The 25050-nt window shown below is 35.6% G+C and overlaps 1 protein-coding gene across 5 annotated transcripts in view; it reads left to right on the forward strand.

Moving 5' to 3' along the window:
* The window catches only part of U2SURP (U2 snRNP associated SURP domain containing), a 73200-nt gene that overhangs the window by 31995 nt on the left and 16155 nt on the right, over positions 1-25050 (forward strand). For 4 of the 5 annotated variants that reach the window (XM_053599200.1, XM_053599201.1, XM_053599203.1 and 1 more), the window contains 11 exons: positions 324-403; positions 1680-1767; positions 4159-4281; positions 5328-5484; positions 5843-5938; positions 6629-6695; positions 7746-7905; positions 13831-13941; positions 17097-17215; positions 18499-18675; positions 20338-20879. In XM_053599200.1, the coding sequence (XP_053455175.1) occupies positions 324-403; positions 1680-1767; positions 4159-4281; positions 5328-5484; positions 5843-5938; positions 6629-6695; positions 7746-7905; positions 13831-13941; positions 17097-17215; positions 18499-18675; positions 20338-20476 (1317 nt within the window). In that variant the 3' untranslated portion in view covers positions 20477-20879. Of the gene's footprint in view, positions 1-323; positions 404-1679; positions 1768-4158; positions 4282-5327; positions 5485-5842; positions 5939-6628; positions 6696-7745; positions 7906-13830; positions 13942-17096; positions 17216-18498; positions 18676-20337; positions 20880-25050 lie in introns of those variants that run through there. The other variant, XM_053599202.1, reaches the window with a different exon arrangement.

Below are 25050 nucleotides of genomic sequence, written 5' to 3' on the forward strand. Positions count from 1 at the left end.
AAGAACTTGTCTGATTAAATCTTTCCCATGTAGTTTCATGTCACTTCTTCATGGGGAGCTTATGTTCATTGACATATAAGTTATCAACAAGTTGAAATGTAAATGAGTTAAATTTTATCTCTGCCAAAGTCATGGTTGTGATGATGTTGAACTTCATGCCACGTTTAACTCTTCTAATTAGTAGTAATCATTACTAAATTACAGCCATGCATTGGCCTTATGCTGCTGAGTATAAAACATGACAATGCAAAACTTTTTTAGGTGTATTCTTGGCTACTGATTTTTATTTTTAACTCACTTGGTGTTATCTTTTGGTATTACAGATTGCCAGATTATATTTGGTTTCTGATGTTTTATACAATTCTTCAGCCAAAGTTGCCAATGCTTCATATTATAGAAAATTGTGAGTATAATGATAAAACTGATATTCCTAAAATAAAATTTTTAAGGCTAAGGAGTTCATAGAAGAGGATTGTTTTGTTAATACTCTCTAATAATAAGCAATAAAATCAGCTTTCTGTGTCTGGGTTCTGCATCTGTGGATTCAGCCAACCACAGAGTGAAAATGTTTGGGGAAAAAATGGTGTGCTGAGCATGTTTAGAACTTTCCTTTGTCATTTTCTAAACAATATAGTATTATAGTTATTTACATAGCATTTATATTGTATTAGATATTATAAGTAATCTAGAGATGATTTACATAAGGGAGGATATACATAGCTTATATGCACATATTTTGCTATTTTATGTCAGGGACTTGAGCAGATTTTATCTGTACATTTTGATATCTGCGGGGACGTCCTAGAATCAATGTATCAATCCCCCAGTAGGTACCAAGGAAAAGAGTGTTTGGAAATTTGAATTTCTTCATGGTTTGTACAATTTTTTAACCAATTGGCTTACATTCATAGAAAAACCCACTCTAAGCTAAATCATCAATGTTTTAGAAAGTTTTCATTCATTTCATATTAGTTTCTTAATTATTGACATTAAGAAATAGCTGGAGTTAAAAGTAACTTTATTGAATATTTAGCTACTTATGTAATTAATAAGTAAACTGAAAACAATGCTTATAGTGGCAAACATAATATAAGAGACATAGATACAATGGTAACTATTTATAGTATCTGTATTCTCCCATGATTATTGTACTTACTGTAGTTCATTGTTAATGTTTCCTAGGGTGGTAGGAATTTATGTTGCTATATTGTAATTAATATATAATTCTTCCTCAGTTCCCTAGAGTTCTGTGTATTTATTTTATAAATTAGTCTCAAGGAAGCTTTTCCCTAGAAACTGGTATTGAAAGGAAATTTAGAGTTGTGGGGTCTGTTTTAAACTTGGACAAGTAACTTAACTTTTGTAAATTTCCTATTTTATAAAATAAATTGGATTAGATGGTGCAAAATATCTTAGATGTAAAGTTTCTTGCTAATAAGGGGAACTGATACTTCAGACACGTGAGGAATTAGCAGGAGAAAAATTCAGAATAAGAATTAAAGCAATTCAGTTACGGTTCTGGAATTTAAACATCCGGTTCTTTTTAATAACTCATTGATTAGTTTATTTATAAGTGTTTTAAGTCTAGGAGGGATTTTCATTGCCTAACATGTTGGACGGGATGGGATAGAGATTTTGAAACAAATTCCATTTTAAAGAATATATTATTTGAATTTCAGTTTTGAAACCAAGTTATGTCAGATATTTTCAGACCTCAATGCTACCTATCGTACAATTCAAGGCCATTTGCAATCTGAAAACTTTAAGGTACGTATATTGTTTTACTATTTTTGCCCTAGTGCTTGAAACGGGTGGAACGGCTTTAGGAGGGCTAGAAAAGTATATAAGACATAAATTAAAAACTTAGATGGTTTAGAAATTACTGTTTTAAAATTCTGTCATTTTAATTGTCATTATCAAAGAATTTCTGGAATTTTAAAATGTATTAACTAGTGTTATTTTGTCAGGTGCTTAATTTTAGTTTTAAATGTTAGTTATAAACTTTAGGTCAGGGGTGGCGCCTGTGGCTCAAAGGGGTAGGGCGCCGGCCCCATATGCCAGAGGTGGTGGGTTCAAAACCATCCCCGGCCAAAAACTGCCAAAAAAAAAAAAAAAAAGTTACAAACTTTAGGTCAACTATGGTGGTTCTTTCCTATCATCTTAGCACTTTGGGAGGCCAAGGCTGGAGGATGGCGGGAGGCCAGGAGTTTGAGACCAGTCTGGGCAACATAGGTCCTCTATACCCCTCCAAAAAAAGAAAAATAGAAAATTAAGCTGTGCATGGTGATGTACATGTGTAATTTTAGGTACTTAGGAGGCTGAGGCAGGATTGCTTGAGCCTAGGAGTTTGAAGTAGCAATGAACTAAGATACTTTCTTGTACTTTAGCCTGAGTAACAGAGCAAGACCCAGTCTGAAAAAAGAAAAAAAAATTTATAGTTTTTTTTGTTTTCCACAAAATGTATTCGGAAAATCACTTGTTTTGTAATGGTATTATTATATTTGGCTAGAGTAAGAAACATACATTTTAATTAGCCATGTTTAGAAAGTATATTCAGTTATTACATTTTTATAACCTCCAGCGTTATAGACCAATGTTAAGAAAAGCCTAACAGGCTGGGTACAGTGGCTCATGCCTGTGTGGCCGCAGCGTGAGAGGCTTAGGTAGGAGGATTGCTTGATACCAGGAGTGTCAGACCAGCCTGGGCAATATAGTGAGTCCCTATCTCTGCAAAAAGTTAAAAACTTAGGTGGGCATGGTGGCATGCTCCTGTAATCCCATTTACTTGGGAGACTGAGGTGGGAGGATTGCTTGAACCCCAGAGTTCCTTGAGCCTAGGATTTCCAGGCTTCAGTGAACTTGGATTGTGCCACTGTATTCCAGCTTGGGTTGCAGAGCACCAGAGCAAGATGCTGTCCCTTATAAAAATAAACGAGAACCTTAGAATTGAATGAGAATTTATTTTTTTGAGAAACATGTTTAAAATGTTTTAAAAAGAATTTTAATAGATTTAGGGAGTACAGATTGAGTTTTATTAGGTGCATCCACTGTGTAGTGGTAGAGTCTAGGTTAAAAAGTCTTGATGTGCTCATAACCCCAATTAGTGTATTTTGTACCCAGGATGCAATTTTTCATTTCTCCCCACCTTCCTTTCTTGTGAGTCTCCAACGTCTATTATACCAATTTGACCATGTATAGTCATAGCTTAGCTCCTACTTATAAGTGAGATGATAAAACTTTCTAGCTTAAGAAAATGCCCAGTGACCCAGGCGGCGCCCGTGGCTCAGTGGATAGGGTGCCGGCCCCATATACGGAGGGTGGAGGGTTCGAACCCAGCCCTGGCCAAACTGCAACCAAAAAAAAAAAAAAAAAAAAGCTGGGCGTTGTGGCAGCCGCCTGTAGTCCCAGCTACTCAGGAGGCTGAGGCAAGAGAATCGTCTAATCCCAGGAGTTGGAGGTTGCTGTGAGCTGTGATGCTACGGCACTCTACCGAGGGCGATAAAGTGAGACGCTGTTTCAAAAAAAATGCCCAGTGACACCACCATTTGGGGGATTCAGACAACTCCCATTTTTAAAAGTTTTTGACCTTGAATTTGACAATAAGTTAGCACTTATGGAAATATTTAAGAACAGAGAAAAATGTTAGCCAGAATTATGAAATACTTCATTGGTCCATAAAGGATTCAGTTGATAACTTAGTTACTTTGATTTTCAGTTTTCGTAAGTTTCAATGGGTGATTTCCCAGAACATGGCTCAACTATAATACTAACAGTGTGGGAGTTGATCTTAGATGGTAAAGAAAAAAGTTAGTTTTTTTAAACTGTTTATTTTCAAGGTTATTACTTTTTTTTCTTTTTTCTTTTTTTTGCAGTTTTTGGCTGGGGCTGGGTTTGAACCTGCCACCTCTGGTACATGGGGCTGGTGCCCTACTCTTTTGAGCCTACTTTGTTTTTTCCTTTTTAATTGGAAGATGACAATTGATTTTTAAAAAAAGTAATAAAAAAATTAAAAAATAGTAATACATATTCTCTTTAAACTTTTTAAAGACTGTCACTTCAACCAAAAATTTAGTAAATGTTGATGGTCATTCTCATGTATTGAAGTTTGAGATTTATAGCCCAAAATAATAATTCATTTTCTGTTTCCTATTTATCTAGCAACGGGTAATGACCTGCTTCAGAGCATGGGAAGATTGGGCAATTTATCCAGAACCATTTTTGATCAAACTACAGAATATTTTCTTAGGACTTGTAAATATTATTGAAGAAAAGGAAACAGAGGTAGGCACTCAGTGTGTTTGTGTGATTATTTTTTAATTTGTTTTGGGGGCAGAGGGTGCTGTAAAGGTGTGATGTGCTGCATATTGGAGTAATATTTCTTTGTGAAAAATATCTTCTGTGTACCATGAATTAGTGGATTTTTATTGTTAGAGCCCAGGAGACAAAATTACATGTAACAGGGATTCTCTGTGTTGTGTCCTCAATGAAAATTGGTGGGTGTTTTTTTATTTGAGAAGATTTATGGTACATTAGTAGAAACAAGTAATGGCGCTGTGTATAGCATGATTTCATTTTATTAAAGGTAGCTTTATCAATAGATGAAAAGTTGGAGCTCTGTGGTAGCGGGTGCTGTTTTATTACCATTCTGTTACTTTTGACATGCTAGGTAATTATTGAATCCTTCATTTTCATTTCCACCACCATAATCAGGCTATCATATTTTCCCTTACACTCCTACATGGTCATCCTAATTGGCATAACTGCTCTAACCCACATGGTCCTTGTTACAATTTCTCAAATGTATGTTTCTACCTAATGTTGGCCTTTATACATGTTCTTTCTGGAACTTCCTTTTCCCTGAGATAATTCAGATCTTAGCATAAGAGTAACTTCAGAGAGCCTTCTCTGACCTCTTTAAGTAAGAGTTATTATACATTTTAATAGTATATCTCTTTGTTGCAACAGTTAATTATAGCTGCAGTTGTATGTATATTGTTGTGATTATCTGATTTCCCGACACCCCCACCCCCAAACAACAATAACAACCTTTACCAGGCATTGTGACAGGGGAACCAAATCTGTTTTTGCTCATCATTACATCATGTGGTACCTGGCACTAAGAAGCAGTTGGGGAATACCAGATAAATGGGTAAATAACTGCTTCTTAGGCAGAGTTAATTATAAAAGTACATTCTTAACTATGTCCTTACGTTGTACCTGGGATGTGGATATCCAGCTAAGTGGGCTTGTGCTGGATCGCATATTAATCTAATGGCAATATGGGTTTAGGAAACAGGAAAATGTTACAACAGTACACATTTCCATAGGATGTACCTGATGACCTTGATGGTGCCCCTATTGAGGAAGAGCTTGATGGTGCACCTCTGGAAGATGTGGATGGCATTCCTATTGATGCTACTCCCATCGATGATCTCGATGGAGTCCCTATAAAAAGTCTTGATGATGATCTTGATGGTGTGCCTTGTAAGTTTGTATTTCAAATTTCAAACTGATTAAATCTTGGTAATAAGTTTGATTACCAAAATGCTTTAATTTCCATATAAAGAAAAAGGTTATACTTTTTCATTAAGATATCAAGTTATTAACTTTTTATTTTGTTTCTGACTTTAAAAAATTTAAACACCCAGTAATATGTTTTGGCCAAGAAAAGGGCTTTTTTTTTCTGGTCACATTATAATCCTTGTTCTTAATACTGTCATTATTTGTCAATGTGTAGCTTTATTTTGCTTTGCTTTTTTAATAATACAGTGAATACTCATGAATCCAGTAATTTGGGTTATCTCCTAGTAGTTAGGGTTAATGGCTCCTTTTCCCCCAATAGTGGATGCAACCGAAGACTCGAAGAAGAATGAGCCTATATTTAAAGTAGCCCCATCAAAATGGGAAGCTGTAGATGAATCTGAATTGGAAGCACAGGGTAAGTAAAAGCACAAGAACTGTTGAGCCTTAAAAAATTAAGTATTTGTAAATTAATCATTGATAGGTTTGTGTGTATGTGTGTTTTCCTTTTGTTAATACATTACAACATTAATACCCACTGTTATCATATTTTGTGTCTAAAGTTAGTTTTTATTGTGGTTGGTGTTGCTGTTATAGTTTTCTTAGGTCCTTCAGTTTGGAAGCTTTGAGAGTAATCAGAGAAATCACTGAAAACTTTTTGGGTTAAAGCATTTTAGTAGAAAATGTAGATGGGACCTCTGTACCTACTTAGAAATCTACTTAGAGGTCAGTTTCAGAGAAACTAAGCTTTGACCCTCCCATCATGCTAGGCTTATTAGATGCAGTTTAGGTCTGCCTTTCAAACTTACTTGGACCTGTGTCCTTGGTGTTAATATTTGTAGGTTCTAATAAAATAAATCTTAACCATCCAACGCAGGAGTAAGGATAACATTATTTGTCACTTTATGAATTTGAATAAAATTAATAATATAGGTGTGAGGAAAAAGAAGGATTTAGCACATATGAATGGCTATTCAAGGAATAGATAAACATAGATAAAAACTTCTGTAATATAAACTTTTCAATTCTAAAGCTTGGCTTCTACTGTGTTTCTGTAAAAATGTTAATTTACCTTATGGAATTACATCCTCTTTTTCCTTCCATTCAGCTGTAACAACTTCTAAATGGGAGTTATTTGACCAGCATGAAGAATCAGAAGAAGAGGAAAATCAAAAGTAAGAATCTGAGTTTCAAATATTCTCAGTTTCTTTTTCGTAAATACTCTCATTTTCATTAAGAGGTATGGTTGAAATAATAGTGAAGCGGAAAACTTCACTTTTACAAAGCTTGTGAGAGGATCGTTTTTAGTTCTCCATTGGTTTTCCAGTGAATAAAGAGCTTTTGGTTTCTGGTTTTGATGCTTTGGTTTCTCTTAGCTTTTGAGTTTGTTATGCTAAGCTATATGTTCTCACTTCATAGTTAACTAATCAAATGCATTTGTTTAGAATCTTTGTCATCTAATGTTGTTTTGGGTTCTATAAAAAGTGATTTCTAAAATGTGAGTTTAATGTGAGGGAAAGTTATGCTCCTTTACTTTTGATTATTCATTACTAAGAAAAATATTACATTATAATCATTCTGTTATTTAAATGTAATACTTCAGAGCTTAGAATAAAAGAGGAAAATATTTTCCTGTGCATAAATTTGAGTTTTACTCTCTACTGGTAATCACCTCATAATTATTTTTGTACTTGACACTGTGTTTGTATCAATCTCTACTCCCCAATTCTCCTGCAGGTTTGTATTGGTAGTTTTTAGGAAGCACTTGACACTTTTAAATCATTGCGAAGGAAGTTGATTTTTTTTTTTTTAAAATAGGAAGACGTGGCATGTATCAAAGACACAAAGCAGAAGTTTCTGTTTGTTTTTTTTTCTTTGAATCTTCACGTTATTTTATTGTTTTTGTATGGAAGTGTGAACAATAGGAAAGTCCCTTTGTGTCCTAGCTAGCACAGTATGGGCATTTGTGTAGATTCAATATATGGGCATTTAGCTTGTTAGGGAAATGCCCATGTCAGCAGTTTGTAGAGTATAGTTATAAAATTATCTATAAAATATTATTGTTGAAATATTTTGCAGAAATTATGATCAGGTTGAATTGTCCTCATATGTTTTGCTAACATTACTTAAGCTCTAACACTGAAAAATAAAATACCTAGACTGTAAAGCGTAACACTTTTTTTTTTGCTGCCTTGCCATACAATGTATTCTGCTTATTTCTAAAGTCAAGAAGAAGAAAGTGAAGATGAAGAAGATACTCAAAGTTCTAAATCTGAAGAACATCATCTGTACTCTAATCCAATCAAAGAAGAAATGACTGAGTCCAAGTTCTCTAAGTACTCTGAAATGAGTGAGGAAAAACGAGCCAAACTTCGTGAAATTGAGGTTAGTATTGTGATGAAATTTAAACTACACTTCACTGGCCTTTCACTTTCTCCACCAAACTAAACTCCCTCTTGGCATCACACCTTGGTGCACATGCTGTTCTCTGCTTTGAAATGTTTATACCAGGTGACTTTTTCAGGCCTCCTAGTTCAAGCATTCCTTCTCTCACAGTAGCCTTTTCTTACCTTTCTGGACCTGTTTACTTCCCTCTGTTTATGTGATTTTATATGTATTATGATGTATGTATATCTATGTGCGTTTTCTTTGCTTGCTTGCTTGTTTAATGTCTGTCTTACCCTCTACACTGCAGTTTCCATGAGGAGTGACGACCATGGAGCTTAGAATAAAAGAGGAAAATATTTTCCTGTGCATAAATTTGAGTTTTGCTCTCTGGTAATCACCTCATAATTATTTTTGTACTTGATACTGTGTTTGTATCATTCTCTACTCCCCAGTTCTCCTGCAGGTTTGTATTGGTAGTTTTTAGGAATCACTTGACACTTTTTAAATCATTGCGAAGGAAGTTGATTTTTTTTTTTTTAAATAGGAAGACGTGGCATGTATCAAAGACACAAAGCAGAAGTTTCTGTTTTTTTTTCTTGTGGCATGTATCAAAGACACAAAGCAGAAGTTTCTGTTTTTTTTTCTTTGAATCTTCATGTTCTTTGGTTTCGTATGGAAGTGTGAACAATAGGAAAAAAAATTCTGACATATTCAAGTTATGTTTACATTTTATTATAGTGGGCCCATTTTTTTACCTTTTTTCCTTTTTTTAGAGACAGACTCTCACTTTATCATCCTCAGTAGAGTGCTGTAGCATCACAGCTCACAGCAACTTCCAACTCCTGGGCTTAGGTGATGATTCTCTTGCCTCAAGCCTCCTGAGTAGCTGGGACTACAGGCGCCCACCACAATGCCCGGCTATTTTTTGTTCCAGTTTGGCCGTGGCTGGGTTCAAACGCACCACACTCGGTATATGGGGCCAGTGCCCTACCCACTGAGCACAGGCACTGCCCAGTAGGCCCATGTTAAATGTACCTTTAGTGATAGGAAGGAGAGTAGACACTAGGTAGGTCTTAACATTAAAAGGGAGGGATCATGTATGGGAGAGCCCAGACTATCACAAGCAGACTTTTCCCTCTCTTTTTTCAATCCTCTTTTTTTTTTTTTTCTAATCCTAATGTTTTATCAAAGGGTGTTCAGGCATATCAGAGAGAGAAAGGTTTATAATGCCCCAAGGTGATGAAACAATCCCAGTAAATGCTAGGGATGAAGTAGCTGTAGCAATATAGAACCTTAAAAGAATGCATGAAAATGCGTTTTAATACTCTGTCCATTCATTTAAGACTTGGCTCAGCAGTTAGGGCGCTGGCCACATATACCGAGGTTGGCTGGTGGGTTCGAACCTGGCTTGGGCCTGCTAGACAATGACAATTACAACAGAAAAATAGTTGGGTGTTTTGGCAGGCGCCTGTAGTCCCAGCTATGTGAGAGGCTGAAGCAAGAGCATTGCTTAAGCCTAAGAGTTTGAGGTTGCCATGAGCTGTGACGCTACAGCACTCTACTGAGGGCGGCATAGTAAACTGTCTCAAAGAAAAAAAAGAGTATTTCTGAATGCCTACTTGTCACTACTGTTCCTCTCACCGATTTATAATACCTGTCTTATTAGTCATTTCATTTCTTCTTCTCCACATAGTCACTGTTGAGCTTGTACAAGCTGATGCCTACCTCTTGCTCAGATATCACCAAATTAAAAAGGAAATGGAGTATTTTGTATTAACTCTGTGCAGAATCAGCATGATTCCAGTTAGAAGATAAGGGATTTTCAGGTTTATTAAGTTGGCTAATTTTTCCTGGCGTGTATTTAAACACATTTTTAGTAAGACGTAAGGGAAATAATGTGTGTGTCAGTGGACACACTCACCTACTTGCATATGCCCCCTTTTCACTCCTTCCACATACTGAGAAGCTCTGTTTTATTGACCTAATGGAACTTTTGGAATAGAAACAGAGACTGAGTTCAGTAAAAATGTATTGTCTTGATAATTGAAGTTGCCTCTTTGGAAATGCCAAAGCAGACTGTTTAATCCTTTTAAAATGTTCTTTTTCCTTATTAACTTAACCATATAATTTAGTTTTTTTTGTTAACTTGGGTGGTTTTCATGAACATTGTCATTTCCACACTCTGTGTTTATACATGGGTGTACCTTATGTGCATAGGTTTCCATACCTCATGTGCTCTTTTATAATCTGGCCTCTCCCTGCTTTGTTATATCTTCAGTGATTGTTTCTCCTGCTTTCATAGTGACTGCCACTGATGACTTAGTTGTCCTTCTGGGATTTGGACTGTGAAGTAAATCTCAGTTTTAAAATGTAGATCTTGGCTTTGTCTTAAAATAAAAAGGTTTAGTCACATGGAAAACTTCTACAGCTAGTGGCAAATTTGGACTAGAACTCAGGGCTCATGAGCTTCATAACCCTGTGCTTATTTTGTCTCTCTTCTCTGCCCCTAAATTTTAGTATCAGTTTCTAGATTTAAAATCCTTTGAGAACTAGGGCGACTCCTGTGGCTCAAAGGGGTAGGGTGCTGGCCGCATATGCCAGAGGTGGCAGGTTCAAACTCAGCCTGGCCAAAAACTGAAAAAAAAAAAAAAAAAAAAAAAAAATCCTTTGAGAACTAATCCTTTTATTGGAGAATCATTTAATAGAGAATAAAGTTCTAAATTAGTTTTATTATATACTGTAGTATCGACACTATAATTTTGCTTTTTAAAAGTTATTCTCGGGCGGCGCCTGTGGCTCAGTGAGTAGGGTGCCGGCCCCATATGCCGAGGGTGGCGGGTTCAAACCCAGCCCCGGCCAAACTGCATCCAAAAAATAGCCGGGCGTTGTGGAGGGCGCCTGTAGTCCCAGCTGCTCGGGAGGCTGAGGCAGGACAATCACGGAAGCCCAAGAGTTAGAGGTTGCTGTGAGCTGTGTGATGCACTCTACCGAGGGCGGTACAGTGAGACTCTGTCTCTACAAAAAAAAAAAAAAAGTTATTCCCGTCCCTAATAAAGATGACTGTAGGTAACCATTTTAGCATGAGATTAATAAAAACCAAATGATTTGTATCAGAAAATACTAATTAACTCTGTGTAAAAACACAAAAAAACCTGTTGATAAACCATATGACACTAGTATTGATCAGAAATAATACTTAATCTTCAGATATCACTTACAGCAGCACTTACCTTTTCGTATTCTGTTACCCCATTTCTACCAGGAGTTGGAGGAGTAGACTAGTGGTGGGTCTTTTGTGTTATTGGAGGAGAAGGGTCTGCCCTAGTCCCTGAGGAATGCTGGAGTGGCGTGGAGAGGTGATACCTGGGTGGGTTACCTTGATGGGTAACCAAAAGGCCATTGCACGGACCACTTCTTTTTGTGTTGAGACCCTTGGTCATCTTTTTTCTGGGTGTGTTGGACTTGTGCTAGAGCCCGAGTTAGAACATATCAGCACAAAACATAGTGATTTTATGATGCTTTTAAAAAAGGTTCTCTAGGAATGCCTACTTTCTCCTAAGTTACATTCAAGTCTGTTGCTTGACTCTTAGACACTTAACTCTTAAGTGTTTTACTACAAATACATCCTACAGAAGAATCCTTTGGGTCATGGGAGACTTCACATAGTGATGAACTTGGCCATTTATGCACCCCCCCATACTTTCAATCCTACATCTTACTGAATTTTAAAATATAAGTATAAAACAAAAAAAAAAATGCAGACTTTTAAAAAGATTTATTGCAGCTTCAAAGTCCTAGGTTCAAGCGATCTTCCCATTCCAGCCTCCCAGGTAGCTGGAACTATAGGTGTGTGCCACAGTGCCTACATAATTTCTTCATTTTTGTAGAGATAGGATTTTGTGTTCCCCAGGCTGGTCTTGAACTCCTGGCTTCAAGTGCTTCTTCTGCCTTGGCCTCCCAAAATGCTGGAGTTACATGTGTGAACCATAGCACTTGGTCTTAAGAGTTTGGAAAGAAGGGAAGGAAAGAGCCTCAAAGCTCTGATTATAAAAGACCCTAATCATAGAAGTGAAATTAGATAGAATTTAAATTGGAGAATTTAAAAGAAATATTCAGTAAGTTAAAAATAGTGGTAACACCACTTTGAATGCAGGAAATGTATTTATACTTGTTTCTGTTCTATTGGAAAGCCTCATTTCCAATAGAAAAGGGGGAAAAAGCTTAAACGAGTTCTTGTTTTTGAAATAGAAATAAAATGCTATAGTAGCATTTAGTCCATTTAAAAGACTCATCCAGGGCAGCGCCTGTGGCTCAGTCGGTAAGGCGCCGGCCCCATATACCAAGGGTGGCGGGTTCAAACCCGGCCCCAGCTGAACTGCAACCAAAAAATAGCCGGGCGTTGTGGCGGGCGCCTGTAGTCCCAGCTACTCGGGAGGCTGAGGCAAGAGAATCGCTTAAGCCCAGGAGTTGGAGATTGCTGTGAGCTGTGTGATGCCATGGCACTCTACCGAGGGCCATAAAGTGAGACTCTGTCTCTACAAAAAGAAAAGACTCATCCAGTGTCTGAACAAAATAGGATAAGATGTTAGCATATGCATATGCAATAAAGAAATGTTTTGCTGTCGTCAAATGTGGAACAAGATTGGACCGGCTTGGGAATGTATCTCCGTGGTACTGTCCATGATCCATGTGCTTCCCACCTCTGCCTCCAAGATCTCATGCTTTTTAGCTTTTTTGTCCTCCCTTAGTATAAGAGAAAGGTATGCTCATCTTTGTAAATTTCTTGGATAATTTGAGTTCCTTTAAGCCTTCAGATATTTTTTATTTTAACCTTATTTTTAAGGTCAAAATGAATAATAAATTTCTATTTTTACCATTTTTGTATGTGTATAATACATATTTTTACTTCAATATTCAGAATAAAAACTAAAATTAGTCTCATTTCTTTTCCTGTAACTGATTATATCAGTTTTTTGTATATGCTTTCAGATTTTTATCCATGGCTCATGTTTGTGCTTGCATTTACACACCACACATATACTTTTGTGTGTGTGTGTTAAACTATATGTGGCTAATATGGTTTAACACGTACATATATACATACATAAGTTAGCTACAAATCTTTTGGTAAACATGGTATTTTGGTGGTATACTTTTACAAACAGTGCTGTAGTGAATATCCTATAGCTTTGTGCACTTGCCTTCTATTTTTTTTTTTTATTATTAACTCATAGCTGTGCACATTAATGCAATCATGGGGCACCATACACTGGTTTTATAGACCGTTTGACACATTTTCATCATGCAGTTGCCTTCTAACAGGTAAATTGTAAAAATGAAATAGAAAGTTTTTCTGGGCTTTTTAATACTTATATATTCTTATTGTCTTAAAAAAGTACATTCCTAATATGGTTTAACCTTTTCTCTGTGTTTGATGTCCTCTTTGTGTTTTGATGTCTGGTGATTGCACTATGCTGTAAATAGAAACCTTCATTCAGTGCAGGTCTGTGTTTGACCCTACGTAGCTAAACTACAGTGCCGTCGCCTTTTTTCCCCCCATCTGTTTATCTGTGTTCTGTTGGTTGTTATGTCTTGCTGGCAGAATGCTTTCCTTTAGCAACTTTGCCTTGCATTTCTAATTTGGGGAACCAGATACCAAATTCATTATAATTCTACTGAGAGAGGATGAGTAGGTTCTTACAGGCATGGTTTTTGAGTTCTTTAATGGCTGTGCAGAACATGCAGGCTCATGTCTGGTCAGTGGAATTTTGCATAGTTGGGCTTGCCTGATAAATGGCCTTCAGATGAGGTTGTATTTTGATAGTGGTTAACTTAACCACTGTGCTGTAGAAAATGTGCAAAGCACTGCTTGAGAAGCTATAGTGATAAAAATACTTACTTATAAAATGCTTTGTTTTACAGCTAAAAGTTATGAAGTTTCAGGATGAATTGGAATCTGGGAAAAGACCTAAGAAACCAGGCCAGAGTTTTCAGGAACAAGTAGAACACTACAGAGATAAACTTCTTCAACGAGTAAGTAATAAGTATACTTAATAATGTGTTTCCTAAGTTATTTATTTGACTTCCTAGAATATTGGTATGCTTAAAGTCTTTTCACAATTATATCTTTTGGTATGTAAATGTTGAATACTTGGGATATAATTAGAAATATTTGAAATTTGATATTTTAAAAACATTTTAGCTTGAAAAATGAATCGTAAGGCAACAGTACACTTACTTTATTCTGTGTACTATTTGTGGGCTAGAAGATTAATCCTGCTAAGAGCATGATTTTGAAACTGGAAGACCCTTCAGGAAGTCACATTTCTGACAGTGAGACACTAACAACCCTGAGAGGTGGCACAAAGATGGATGTAGAATTAAGGAAGTTCTGGTGTTGAGAAGTTCATTTAGGACTCAATTCCCATTGTTTCAAGGAGGGCAGCAAGTGGTAGAATACCACACTGGTGGATTCTAAGCATTTGAAGGACTTCATATTCTTGTGGATAACAAAATACAATAGAGCCTTCATTGCTGAACTCCTTAAGTTCACCTAATTTTCATAGACCGGAATGCACCACATGTATGTTTCAGTACATTAGGTTATTATACCTTGAGATGTTCACCAGTCCTGATTACCATCAAAATGAAGCAACCTCAAAATGAAGAACACATACATTGCCACTTTAGTTTCCTTGTTTTTTATGGTATTTTCCTGAGGGTGCCAGGATTCAGCAAAATATGGTCTTTGCCAGTTTTATTATTCACTTATGTAGTGTTTATGGTGGCTTTCATGTTGCACTGGCAGAGTTGGGTAGTTGTGACAGTAACTGTATGTGGCCCACAAAGCAGAAAATACTTGCTACCTGGCTACATGCTAAAAACATTTGCCAATATCTGGTATATGTTTTGTTTTACCTTTTAAAAAGTGTAACAGTCAGTTATCAGATACGTTTCCTAATGAATACAAATCATAGAGAAATTCTTTTTTTTTTTTTTTTTTTGTAGAGACAGAGTCTCACTGTACCGCCCTCGGGTAGAGTGCTGTGGCGTCACACGGCTCACAGCAACCTCTAACTCTTGGGCCCACGCGATTCTCTTGCCTCAGCCTCCCGAGCAGCTGGGACTACAGGCGCCTGCCACAACGCCCGGCTATTTTTTGGTTGCAGTTTGGCCGGGGCTGGGTTTGAACCCGCCACCCTCGGCATATGGGGCTGGCGCCCTACTCACTGAGCCACAGGCGCCGCCCAATAGAGAAATTCTTGTTAGTGAAGAACTAAGTTTGTCTTGTGGGTTTGTTATCTGTAGCTATTCTTTTAATTATGCTGTTACTAACAGAAATTAGAATTTCAAGTGAGAAGTGGCAGTTGTAACATCTGAAGATAAGGAAATGTTATTTCTCTGATTTACATAGTTGTATAGACATGTAATCAGTTTGTATTTTTTATCAACCAGAACTTAAAATTTCTAATATTTTAAGCCGGGCGTGGTGGCTCACACCTGTAATCCTAGCACTCTGGGAGGCCACGGTAGTTGGATAGCTTGAGCTCAGGTTTTTGAGACCCCCTTTGCAAGAGCAAGATTCTGTCTCTACTAAAAATAGAAAAACTAGCTGGGTGTTGTGGCAGGTGCCTATATTAGGAGGCTGAGGCAAGAGGATTGCCTCTTAAACCTAGGAGTTTGAGGTTGCTATGAGCTATAATGAAGCCATAGCACTCTACCCTGGGGCAACAGAGTGAGACTTGGTCTCAAAAAAAAAAATCTAATACAATTGGCACTTGTTCCTCATTAATAAAGTTTGATGGAAGATTATTGTAAGTAGCCATCTTATCTTCCTTTGATAAGAGCTCTTTTGGGTAAATAAACTTGGCATTGGTTTGGTGCCAGTAGCTCAGTGGTTAGGGCGCCGGCCACATGCACCTGGGCTGGGGGGTTCATACTGGCCCGATCATGCTAAACAAACAAACAACAACAAGAAAATAGCCAGGTATTGTGGCGGGTGCCTGTAGTCCAGCTAATTGGGAGGCTGAGGCAAGAGAATCACTTAAACCCAAAGAGATTGAGGTTGCTCTGAGCTGTGATGCTACAGCACTTAGCCCTGGGGCAACTGAATGAGACTCCCATCTCCAAAAAAAAAAAAAAAAACACTTGCCATGAAGTTAGAAGGATCACTTTTTACTGATTATTTTATTATCTATAATGGAAAGGCCAGTGCATTGTTAGTTTTTTCTAATTTGGGAGGGGAAGAGCTCAGACTCTATAAATGTTGTTTAACCTTTTTTTCTCATGGCACACTTGAACCTATATTTAAACTTCCACAGCACACTTAAATTATGTTTTTTTTTTCTTTTTTGTAACAGTTTATTTTTTTTCATTTTATAAAGTCGTATACACATAGATCATGAATACATTTATGCATATGTGGGGTACAATGTGTTGATTTTTTTATATAGTTTGGAGTGCTTACATCAAACTAATTAATAAGTTTTCACCTCAGTTACTTGGTTATTGTGTTAAGACATTTATGTTCTATACTTGAAGTTTTGACTTGTACCCTTGCAATATGCTCCATAGGTGTGGTGCTACCGTTTACCCTCCCTCTGTCAAACCTCCCCCCTAAATTATGTTGATCAAAAAAAAAAGTAAAAAAAGAATATATTTACTGTGCTTTGAACTTTTTTTGAAAATAATTTAATTAATGATCTTAAATTTTTCAGGGCACACTTAGGTTCCTCTCATGGCATATCAGTTAAAACTCAACTGCTGTAGAGCTTGGGTTCAGATCCTGACTTTACTATCCTGTATGAATACGAACATGATTCTTAATCTGAATCTCAATTTTCATCTCTAGAATGAGGATAGTAGTATTTTTCCTAGGGGTGTTTTAAAGGATTACATGAAATTGTCTGTGGAAAGTTGTTTAGTACATTGCTTGGCCTGTAGTAAGCATTGTTATTATTCAGTGCTATTCAATAATAGCACAATTATTATTCAGTATAAAAAGAAGAAATAAATAGTTTCTCTCAAAGGTAGGGTTTTATTTTAGTTTATTTTTTTGAAAATGGTATTATACCAAAATGGTGATTTAAAAAATTATTTTTCAGAAGAGAAATATTGTGTTACATAAATGGGATCAAACCAAATTGGTATATTTTTAAACGACAAATTGTTTTTTAAAAAAATAATAGGAGAAAGAGAAAGAATTAGAACGAGAACGAGAAAGAGACAAGAAGGATAAAGAAAAATTGGAATCTCGATCCAAAGATAAGAAAGAAAAAGATGAATGTACTCCAACAAGGAAAGAAAGGTATAACATTTCTCCTATTCAATGCATTACTGATTTGAAGATTTGGAATGGTATTTCATTTTATGTTTTTATCACTGATGCTAACTGCACTGTTTTTTCATGGAAATCATATTGGGCTCCTACCTTCAGGAGGTGGAATTAGCTGAGAAATGGGGCATTTAGTTGGCACTTGGCGTAGTTAACTGGGGTATCATCCTTTTACATGGTTCATATGGTTTCCTTAGCCTCAGTTCAGTGCAAGAATTCAGTTACAGTATTAGGTATCAACCTGAGGCTTAAATAACAAAGCAGCCTGCTAAGATCTTACTTCTTGCCTACAATATAAGCATTTTTTTCCTAAGTCCCTATGCTACCTGTAAACTTGAGTTTCCGTCTTACCTTGAAAGGAGATTGTATAGACCATTGGGACTTGCCCCTCACTTTAAGTCTTCATTCTATTCAAAAACATTTTGTTTAGTTTTTATTTTTTTCACAATTTCTGAATCTCTGATTTAGTAAAGAAAATTGTGTCAGTTAACAGAACTGAGGCTTTTCCTAATACAAAAACATAGTGATTGCAAATAAAAAAATTCTGGCTCAGTCACTCTATAGTAGTTACAAATAATAAAGTTATACCAGTTGGTTAAATAAAGGTCTGTCATTGTTTTGTCTTTGTTATTACTGTTTTGATATAATTTCAGATTTATAGAAAAGTTACAAAAATAGTATAAAGACTTCCTATATAGCCATCACCAACCTTACTCAAATGTTAAAATACGGTATTTCTACTTTTGCCTTATATTCCCTTCTGTCCCACCTCCAACCATTAAAGAATAATTTGTCAACACGATGCCCCATTCTCTTATCCACATTCATTTAACCATAATAAAAGTACCAGTTCAGGAAATTAATTTTTTTTTTTTTGCCGAGGCTGGGTTTGAATCCACCACCTCCGGTATATGGGGTCAGCACCCTACTCCTTGAGCCACAGGAGCTGCCCAGGAAATTAATATTTTTTAAAAAGTACTTTAATCCAGAGACATTAATTAAAATTTGCTAATTATTCAAATAATACCTCTTATAACCAAAGAAAAGTCTAAGTCATATTCATTTGTTGCTTGATCACCTTATCTTTGACTTGTTTATTCATGGTATAAAGGTCTTTGAATATTGTTACAGAATAACGCTTATATGACTAGTGGGAATACATTAAAGTGATAGGAATTATTAGCTAACTTAGTAAAGGAAAATGAATATCTGATCTTTTGCTCACTTGTGGCATGTTTGGGGGGCTTTTTCCATAGGAAAAGGAGACACAGTACATCCCCCAGCCCATCTCGCAGTAGCAGTGGTAGACGAGTGAAATCCCCATCACCAAAATCCGAGCGATCGGAGCGTTCAGAAAGATCTCATAAAGAGAGCTCACGGTCGAGGTCATCTCACAAAGATTCTCCTAGAGACGTTAGCAAAAAAACCAAAAGGTAAATGCAAGTCATTTTTGGTAATATTTCAAATACCGGTTTCCTTGTCATTTCACCAGCTTTTGAAAATAATTTGGTTGGCTTACTTTTTTAAAAGGAGTTTAGAAAACCAAGGAGATAACACTTTCATTTTAGGTTTTTCTTCCCTACCTCCCTATCCCAGTTCCTTCCATGTCTAAAGTGTAAGAAGGCTTTCAGCAAAGACTAGCCAAGAATTTTAAACATCATATACACTATTTCCTGTGCAATAGGATTCGCTGTTTTTCTTTTCATTCTGTTCTTTAGTGTTAATAGGGTATTTTTTTTATTTTTGCCAAAGCTTAAAGAAAAACACGTTTTTTTCTCATAGCAATATTATTAGCAAGTTATTGGGTAGAAATTTGTGTAAACATACTCCAAAAAAGTTCTTCAGTATGTAACTTAGTATTTTATATATTTTTTTCCTTTTTGTTACAGAAAAGTGGTTCCAGAATTGTTTTATATATCTGGTGTTACGTAGAGGAATTTTCTTTAAACTGTTTTATATGCTAACATTTTTTTATTGTAACAATTTTTAGTAAAAGATTTATAAAATAGATAACTCTTACTTTTATAACTGGCACTTGCATATATATATGTGTATAGATATGTATGTGCTGTGGTCCCCAACCCCCAGGCCACGGACCATTTAGGTCTATGGCCGGTTAGGAGCCGGACTGCACAACAGGAGGTGAGCAGTGGGTGAGGGAGCAAAGCTTTATCTGTATTTACAGCTGCTCCCTATTGCTGTCTGAGCTCTGCCTGAGTGTTGCCTCCTGTCAGATCAGCAGTGAGTGTATTAGATTCTCATGAGTGTGAAACTTACTGAAAACTGCACATGTGAGAGATCTAGGTTGCACACTCCTTATGAGAATCTAATGCCTGATGGTCTGACTGCCTGCTGGTATAGCAGGAAAACAAGCATGCGCTTCCCACTGATTCTGCATTATGGTGAGTTATATAATTATTATATATTATGGTGTAATGATAATAGAAATAAAGTGCACAAGAAATGTAATGTGCTTGAATCATTCTGAATATGCCCCCCCCCCACCCCATGGAAAAAATGTCTTTCTTGAAATTGGTCCCTGGTGCCAAAAAGGTTGGGAACTGCTGTACGTGTATTGGTAATCTAAATGAACCACACTTGGAAAATGTCTTGAATGATGCCCTTGTATGATATTGCGGTAGTTGATGCTTTTTCCTCAAGATGATAGAATGCAAAGCTGCTTTGTTTTTTTAATTTTGTGAATGATCTTAGATGCAATTTTGAACTTTATTTTGTAGAGTAGAGGTTTAAATTTGGAGGGTATCAATCACCTGGGAGCTTGTTAAAAATGCAAATATTCCCTACCTTTATAGAGTTTCTGAATCAGTAGAGCAGTGGTAAGGCTCAGAAATCTGTCATTATAAACAAGTGCTATACTGATGATCATCGATGCAGTGCGTAGCAGTCGCAAAATATAGTTTTGTGTGTTTATGTGTGTGACAGAATAAGTTTGAAAAGTTCAGTTTTGTTTATTTCAGTGATTTTCATTGTACTCTGTTAAAGATCATTTTAGATAATTTAAAGATAATCAGTTTTGATCACTTGAATATTTTGATAAATTGGGGGATATTTTTTTTTTTGTTTTGTTTCCTCAGATCTCCATCTGGTTCAAGGACACCTAAAAGATCTAGGAGGTCACGGTCTAGATCCCCTAAAAAATCAGGGAAGAAATCCAGATCTCAGTCCCGATCTCCACACAGGTCTCATAAAAAGTCAAAGAAAAACAAACACTGACATAAATTTTTAAGATTCCGTCACTTATTGGAAATGCGATTTTGTTTTGTGCCTGAACGGTCTGTTTTTTTAAAAAAAAAAACAAAACAAAAATCAAATGAAAGGCATTCCTGGGGTTTTTTGTTTGTTTGTGAATGCATGTGTAAACTCCTGAGTAACTGCATCTGTAGATCTGTCATTGTTTTATATTGTGTAAATTACTTTCGTTGTGGCTGTTACTCAAGATGAAATTTTTATTGTGCTAATGAATTTCATCAGAAGTGTGTATAATGGATCTGCTGGCAGTAATAGTATTTTGTTTTAGGATGTTGTGACTTAGCAAAAATAATACAGATGTCTTCCCCCCCTTTTGTAGCTTTGACAATTTAAATTAGATTTCAAATAAAATCTGAACAGAAAACTATAATGTTGTTTTTTTGCCCTATTGATGATACCAAGTCCTTTATAGTCATATTAATAAGTGAGTTTGGCACTACTGTTGTGTTTCCTTATACCCTGTGCACTTTATAAGCTCTGATGTTCTAGTAGCTAAAAGTTTTATAATAACTAATTATCCAGATTAAGGCACCTGAGACTCCTGTTTGGTAGGTTTACTAACCAATTTCTTCAGTGAAGTTCTCTTGGATAATACTAATAGCCAGAGATCAAAAGACTAGGTGGATACGGGCATGGTGTTCGTGAATGGAATGCCTGGCTGCAACATTTTTTTCTTTTTTTCAAAGAAGTGATGTGATTTTAATATGCCCAATCCATGTTCTGAGCATCTGATTTTTAGGAGAAAATTAAATCTCCATCTTTTGAGTTCATCTTTTATCATGAAAGAAGTTTTATTTATGAAAGAAATTTTCTAACAATGGTTGGCCATAGAATTCCTTTGTATGATAGTTGCCTTTTTATAAAGCCTTCTGTAGGCTGTCTTAAAACACTGGTATCAGAATATTTCTATAAGTTTCTGTTTAAAACAGCTTAGTGGTTTTTTTTTTTTTTTAAAACAGATTTGGTTTTCATTATAACTTTAAGTAAGAGTTAAAATATTTTTCAGGAAACTTAGCAAATTAAGTGGTTTATAAATTCAAGGTTCAAAAAGTTGATTTAAACTATTTGCAGAGTTGAACTCAATGAGAATAAAATTTTGTAGAATGAGGAAGAAATAAGAAAACTTGTATAATGTTAATCATAATATTGCTATAAATATAATAAAGGGTTATATAGACTTGAACTGACACTGTTAGTTGTGAATCTTTTAGTTTTTTATTTAGGCACTTCATACAGCGGTTTCCTCAAAAGAGAAAGTAGGAAACTATTGTAATAATGGATTGTTTTGATTTAGCTTGCTTTTAAAAAAGTACCCCTTTAACTTGTTTTACTTAATCTTGCCTAGTCACAAAATAAGATAGATTACTCATAATTTGGGGAGTAGCTATATTAGCTGAGCAGTGAGGCATGCTATTTCCAAACTGGGCAAGTCTACAGTAGCTTTGAAAATGAGCCAATCAGATTATTTTACTTAATAGTTCTTATCAGCATGCAAATATTACTTGAAAGTTATTCCTTTATCATTTACTGTCTTACTCATTTTGTAAGGAGATGTTAATTCCTAAAACTTGGTCAGAATAGTTAAAAGTGAATATTTGGTGCTGATATTTAAAAACCTATAAATATAGCCATTTAAAAAGTAACATGTTTTTCTTCCCTGTTTGTTGCTTGGGAGAATGGAATTTTATATAATCTACCTTTTTTTGCAAAAACAACAAACAGTGTTGATAAGTTGCTGGTGATGTTGGCTCTCCATCATTCACTGCTTATCTGCATAGACTTAGAAATAATTGGTCAAGTCATGATTTTTCTAGTCAAGTTGCAAGGGATCTCTCTTTTTAAAAAAATATCCTAAAGAAATAGGATTGAGTAGAAAATACTAGGTCAGCTTTTGGTGCTTATTTGTAATGTTTTTCCCAGTGGAATTTAGCAGTTCTCTTTATCTGGAACCAGATACAACTATCAGTAGTTTATCTTACATTGGGTAAAATTGGCTTCCTTTTGGGTGGGAGGGTGGGGATTGCTAGTAAAATATATATATTCTGTGACATTTTTAATACCTTAATTAGACAGGATTGGATTTTTTTTTCTTGAATTGCAAGTGGTATTGTTAGGATTTTTTCCAATTTTACGTTATGAGAAAATACCTCAAATAAGCCTATTTAATTTCCCGTGGATTCTATGAAAGCTTAATGGGATCAGAAATTGGTGACTTATAAGGGGGAAGACATTCTACCATATTTTTATGATAGCTTGTTATTCGTCTTTTTCTTACCTAAAGAACATGACTAAGTTACATAGCAAAATTTCTACAGGTTGACTAAAATGTTCATAGGTATGGTCTTCTAGGTACAGGAAAGACTGTTCTAGCTATGTCAGAGCAGTGCTGTCCTCTACCACAGTTAACTCCTAAGAGAAAATCCTCTGTCATCTACTTCTTATGAAGGGCATGATTTAAGCTCTTTACCTTGCAGCTTAACACTTATATACACAGAGATTCCTTACCAGGAAATGCCATTTAACTCTCTTCTTTTCTGTAGGTGAGAGAAAATAAATAAATGTTCGTCTCTTTTTTATCAGAGAGAGAGAGACCTGTGATCTAAAAGGATCATGTTGGTGAATCTTTCTCTGACATTGTAGCTCCTTATTGCTGGTACTAAGCATGTGATAGTTTCTGAGCTATAACATGTTGAGAAGTTATTGATCAAAGAACTCACACAACAAAAAGCCCTGACCCAAAAGAATGTTTTTATTTGACTTAGAATGTTTTTGGCTTTTCTGCCAAAGTTGGCAGAAATTAGTATACCCTGACTTGATTTTTCTTTATTGAAGACTTTATGGGCTTACCCTGAGACTTTTATCCCAATTAAAGAATCTTGAAGAAAATACTTGTTTATGGCTTACGTTCCCCCCCCCCCAACCTTTAATATTCTTGATGACTTGAAAATATTTTTAAAAAATTTTAATAATGATAAAATTTAGGTTTATTAAAGATATTCTGTACACAGTTGCCTCGGTGCCCCAGATTCTGAAAAATTATATGGCCATGATAATAGTTTTATCATTATTGTTATTCAAAATAAGAGCAAATAAGTCTGTATTGCCAAAGTGATTTAAACTATTCTGATGACCACAGCAATGTGATTTCTTACGCAGAGGAAGTTGTTTTTAAAAATAAATAATACCACTTACAAAAACATTTTTTTTGTTGTTTTTTTCCTCTTCTATTACATATCATTGGGATGCCTAATTATAGAAAATTCAGAACAGACACTAGTGATAATGCTAGTGTAAGTGGAAAGAAATATGTGACTGTAAAAACTCTTGTTTTACAAGGTGCTTGGCGTCTTCATATTTCACGCGCATGTTTTAGAGTAGATTTTAGGGAGTGTTTAATTCATTATTCTTTTGGCTTTAAAAAATTTTCATGTCCACTTTCTAGGTCTTAGGTCTTATACAAATAAATGGGAATTCCAAGGGAAATGTTGTGATAGACTAAAAGGTGGGAATGTGCTGCTGTTCAGAGTGAGCCTTGTTCCATTGTTGCAAATTCAATGCCTCAGTGTTTTTTTTCCAGTACCACCTCATAGAGCTTCCGTGTAAATGGATTATATGTATAATTGGTAATTTGTATAGTTTTGTAGATCTCTAGATACAATGCCTTCATTCATTTTCACATGTAACTGTGCTTGGAATATTTGTTTTATCTTTTTACTTCAACAGTCTCTTGTATATCTCTGTTGATATGAAATATCAGGAAAGATAGTTAGAAATGAGAATAATATAGTTGAAATCAGCTCTGCTGGAATATTCTACAGCAAAATCTTTTAGGTGAACTGACTCCATAATTTAGTTAACTCTTGATGAAAGGAATAGGTTTATTGTGGAGCTGCTTTCCAGATCAAACTGTCACTTTATAGTTTTTCTACATAAAGATTATATAGTTGCAAACAAAGGTTGTGGAATTTCCCATTTGTTGTTGTTTTTTGACTTTTAATTATCTTAATAAAAATACATTGTTTTCATAGCGGACTTAGACTGTTATGTCATTTTCTCCATATAGTTTTTCTAATACAAGCCCAGAAGACCATTCTAGTTTTCAGCAGCTTTCTCCTAAGTGAATTAAGTGATGTGCCATGTTTATCAGTTGTAGCTGAAATGTTACTGCATTTTACACGTTTTAACTATAATTAAACATTTTCATAGATGTTTTCTTGATTTTCATAGATTTTCTCTTGATAAGGAAATTTCGTTTCCCTACGGGTTCCCTTTCTTATAAAGGTTATTTTGTTTATTTCATGAGGAAAATTTCAAACATTTACAAAGGTAGAGTAGTATATCCACATACACCCGTCAACCTGCAAATATCAACAGTATAGCTCTCTAAATGTTCTGTTTATAAAACATAACATTAATAAGTCATGGGTGGCGCCTGTGGCTCAAGGACTAGGGCGCCAGTGCCATATGCCGGAGGTGGTGGGTTCAAACCCAGCCCTGGCCAAAAAAAAAAAAAAAAAAAAACAAAAACCATTAATAAG

Source organism: Nycticebus coucang, chromosome 8 (genome assembly GCF_027406575.1).
Source record: "Nycticebus coucang isolate mNycCou1 chromosome 8, mNycCou1.pri, whole genome shotgun sequence".
Classification (NCBI taxonomy): domain Eukaryota; kingdom Metazoa; phylum Chordata; class Mammalia; order Primates; family Lorisidae; genus Nycticebus; species Nycticebus coucang.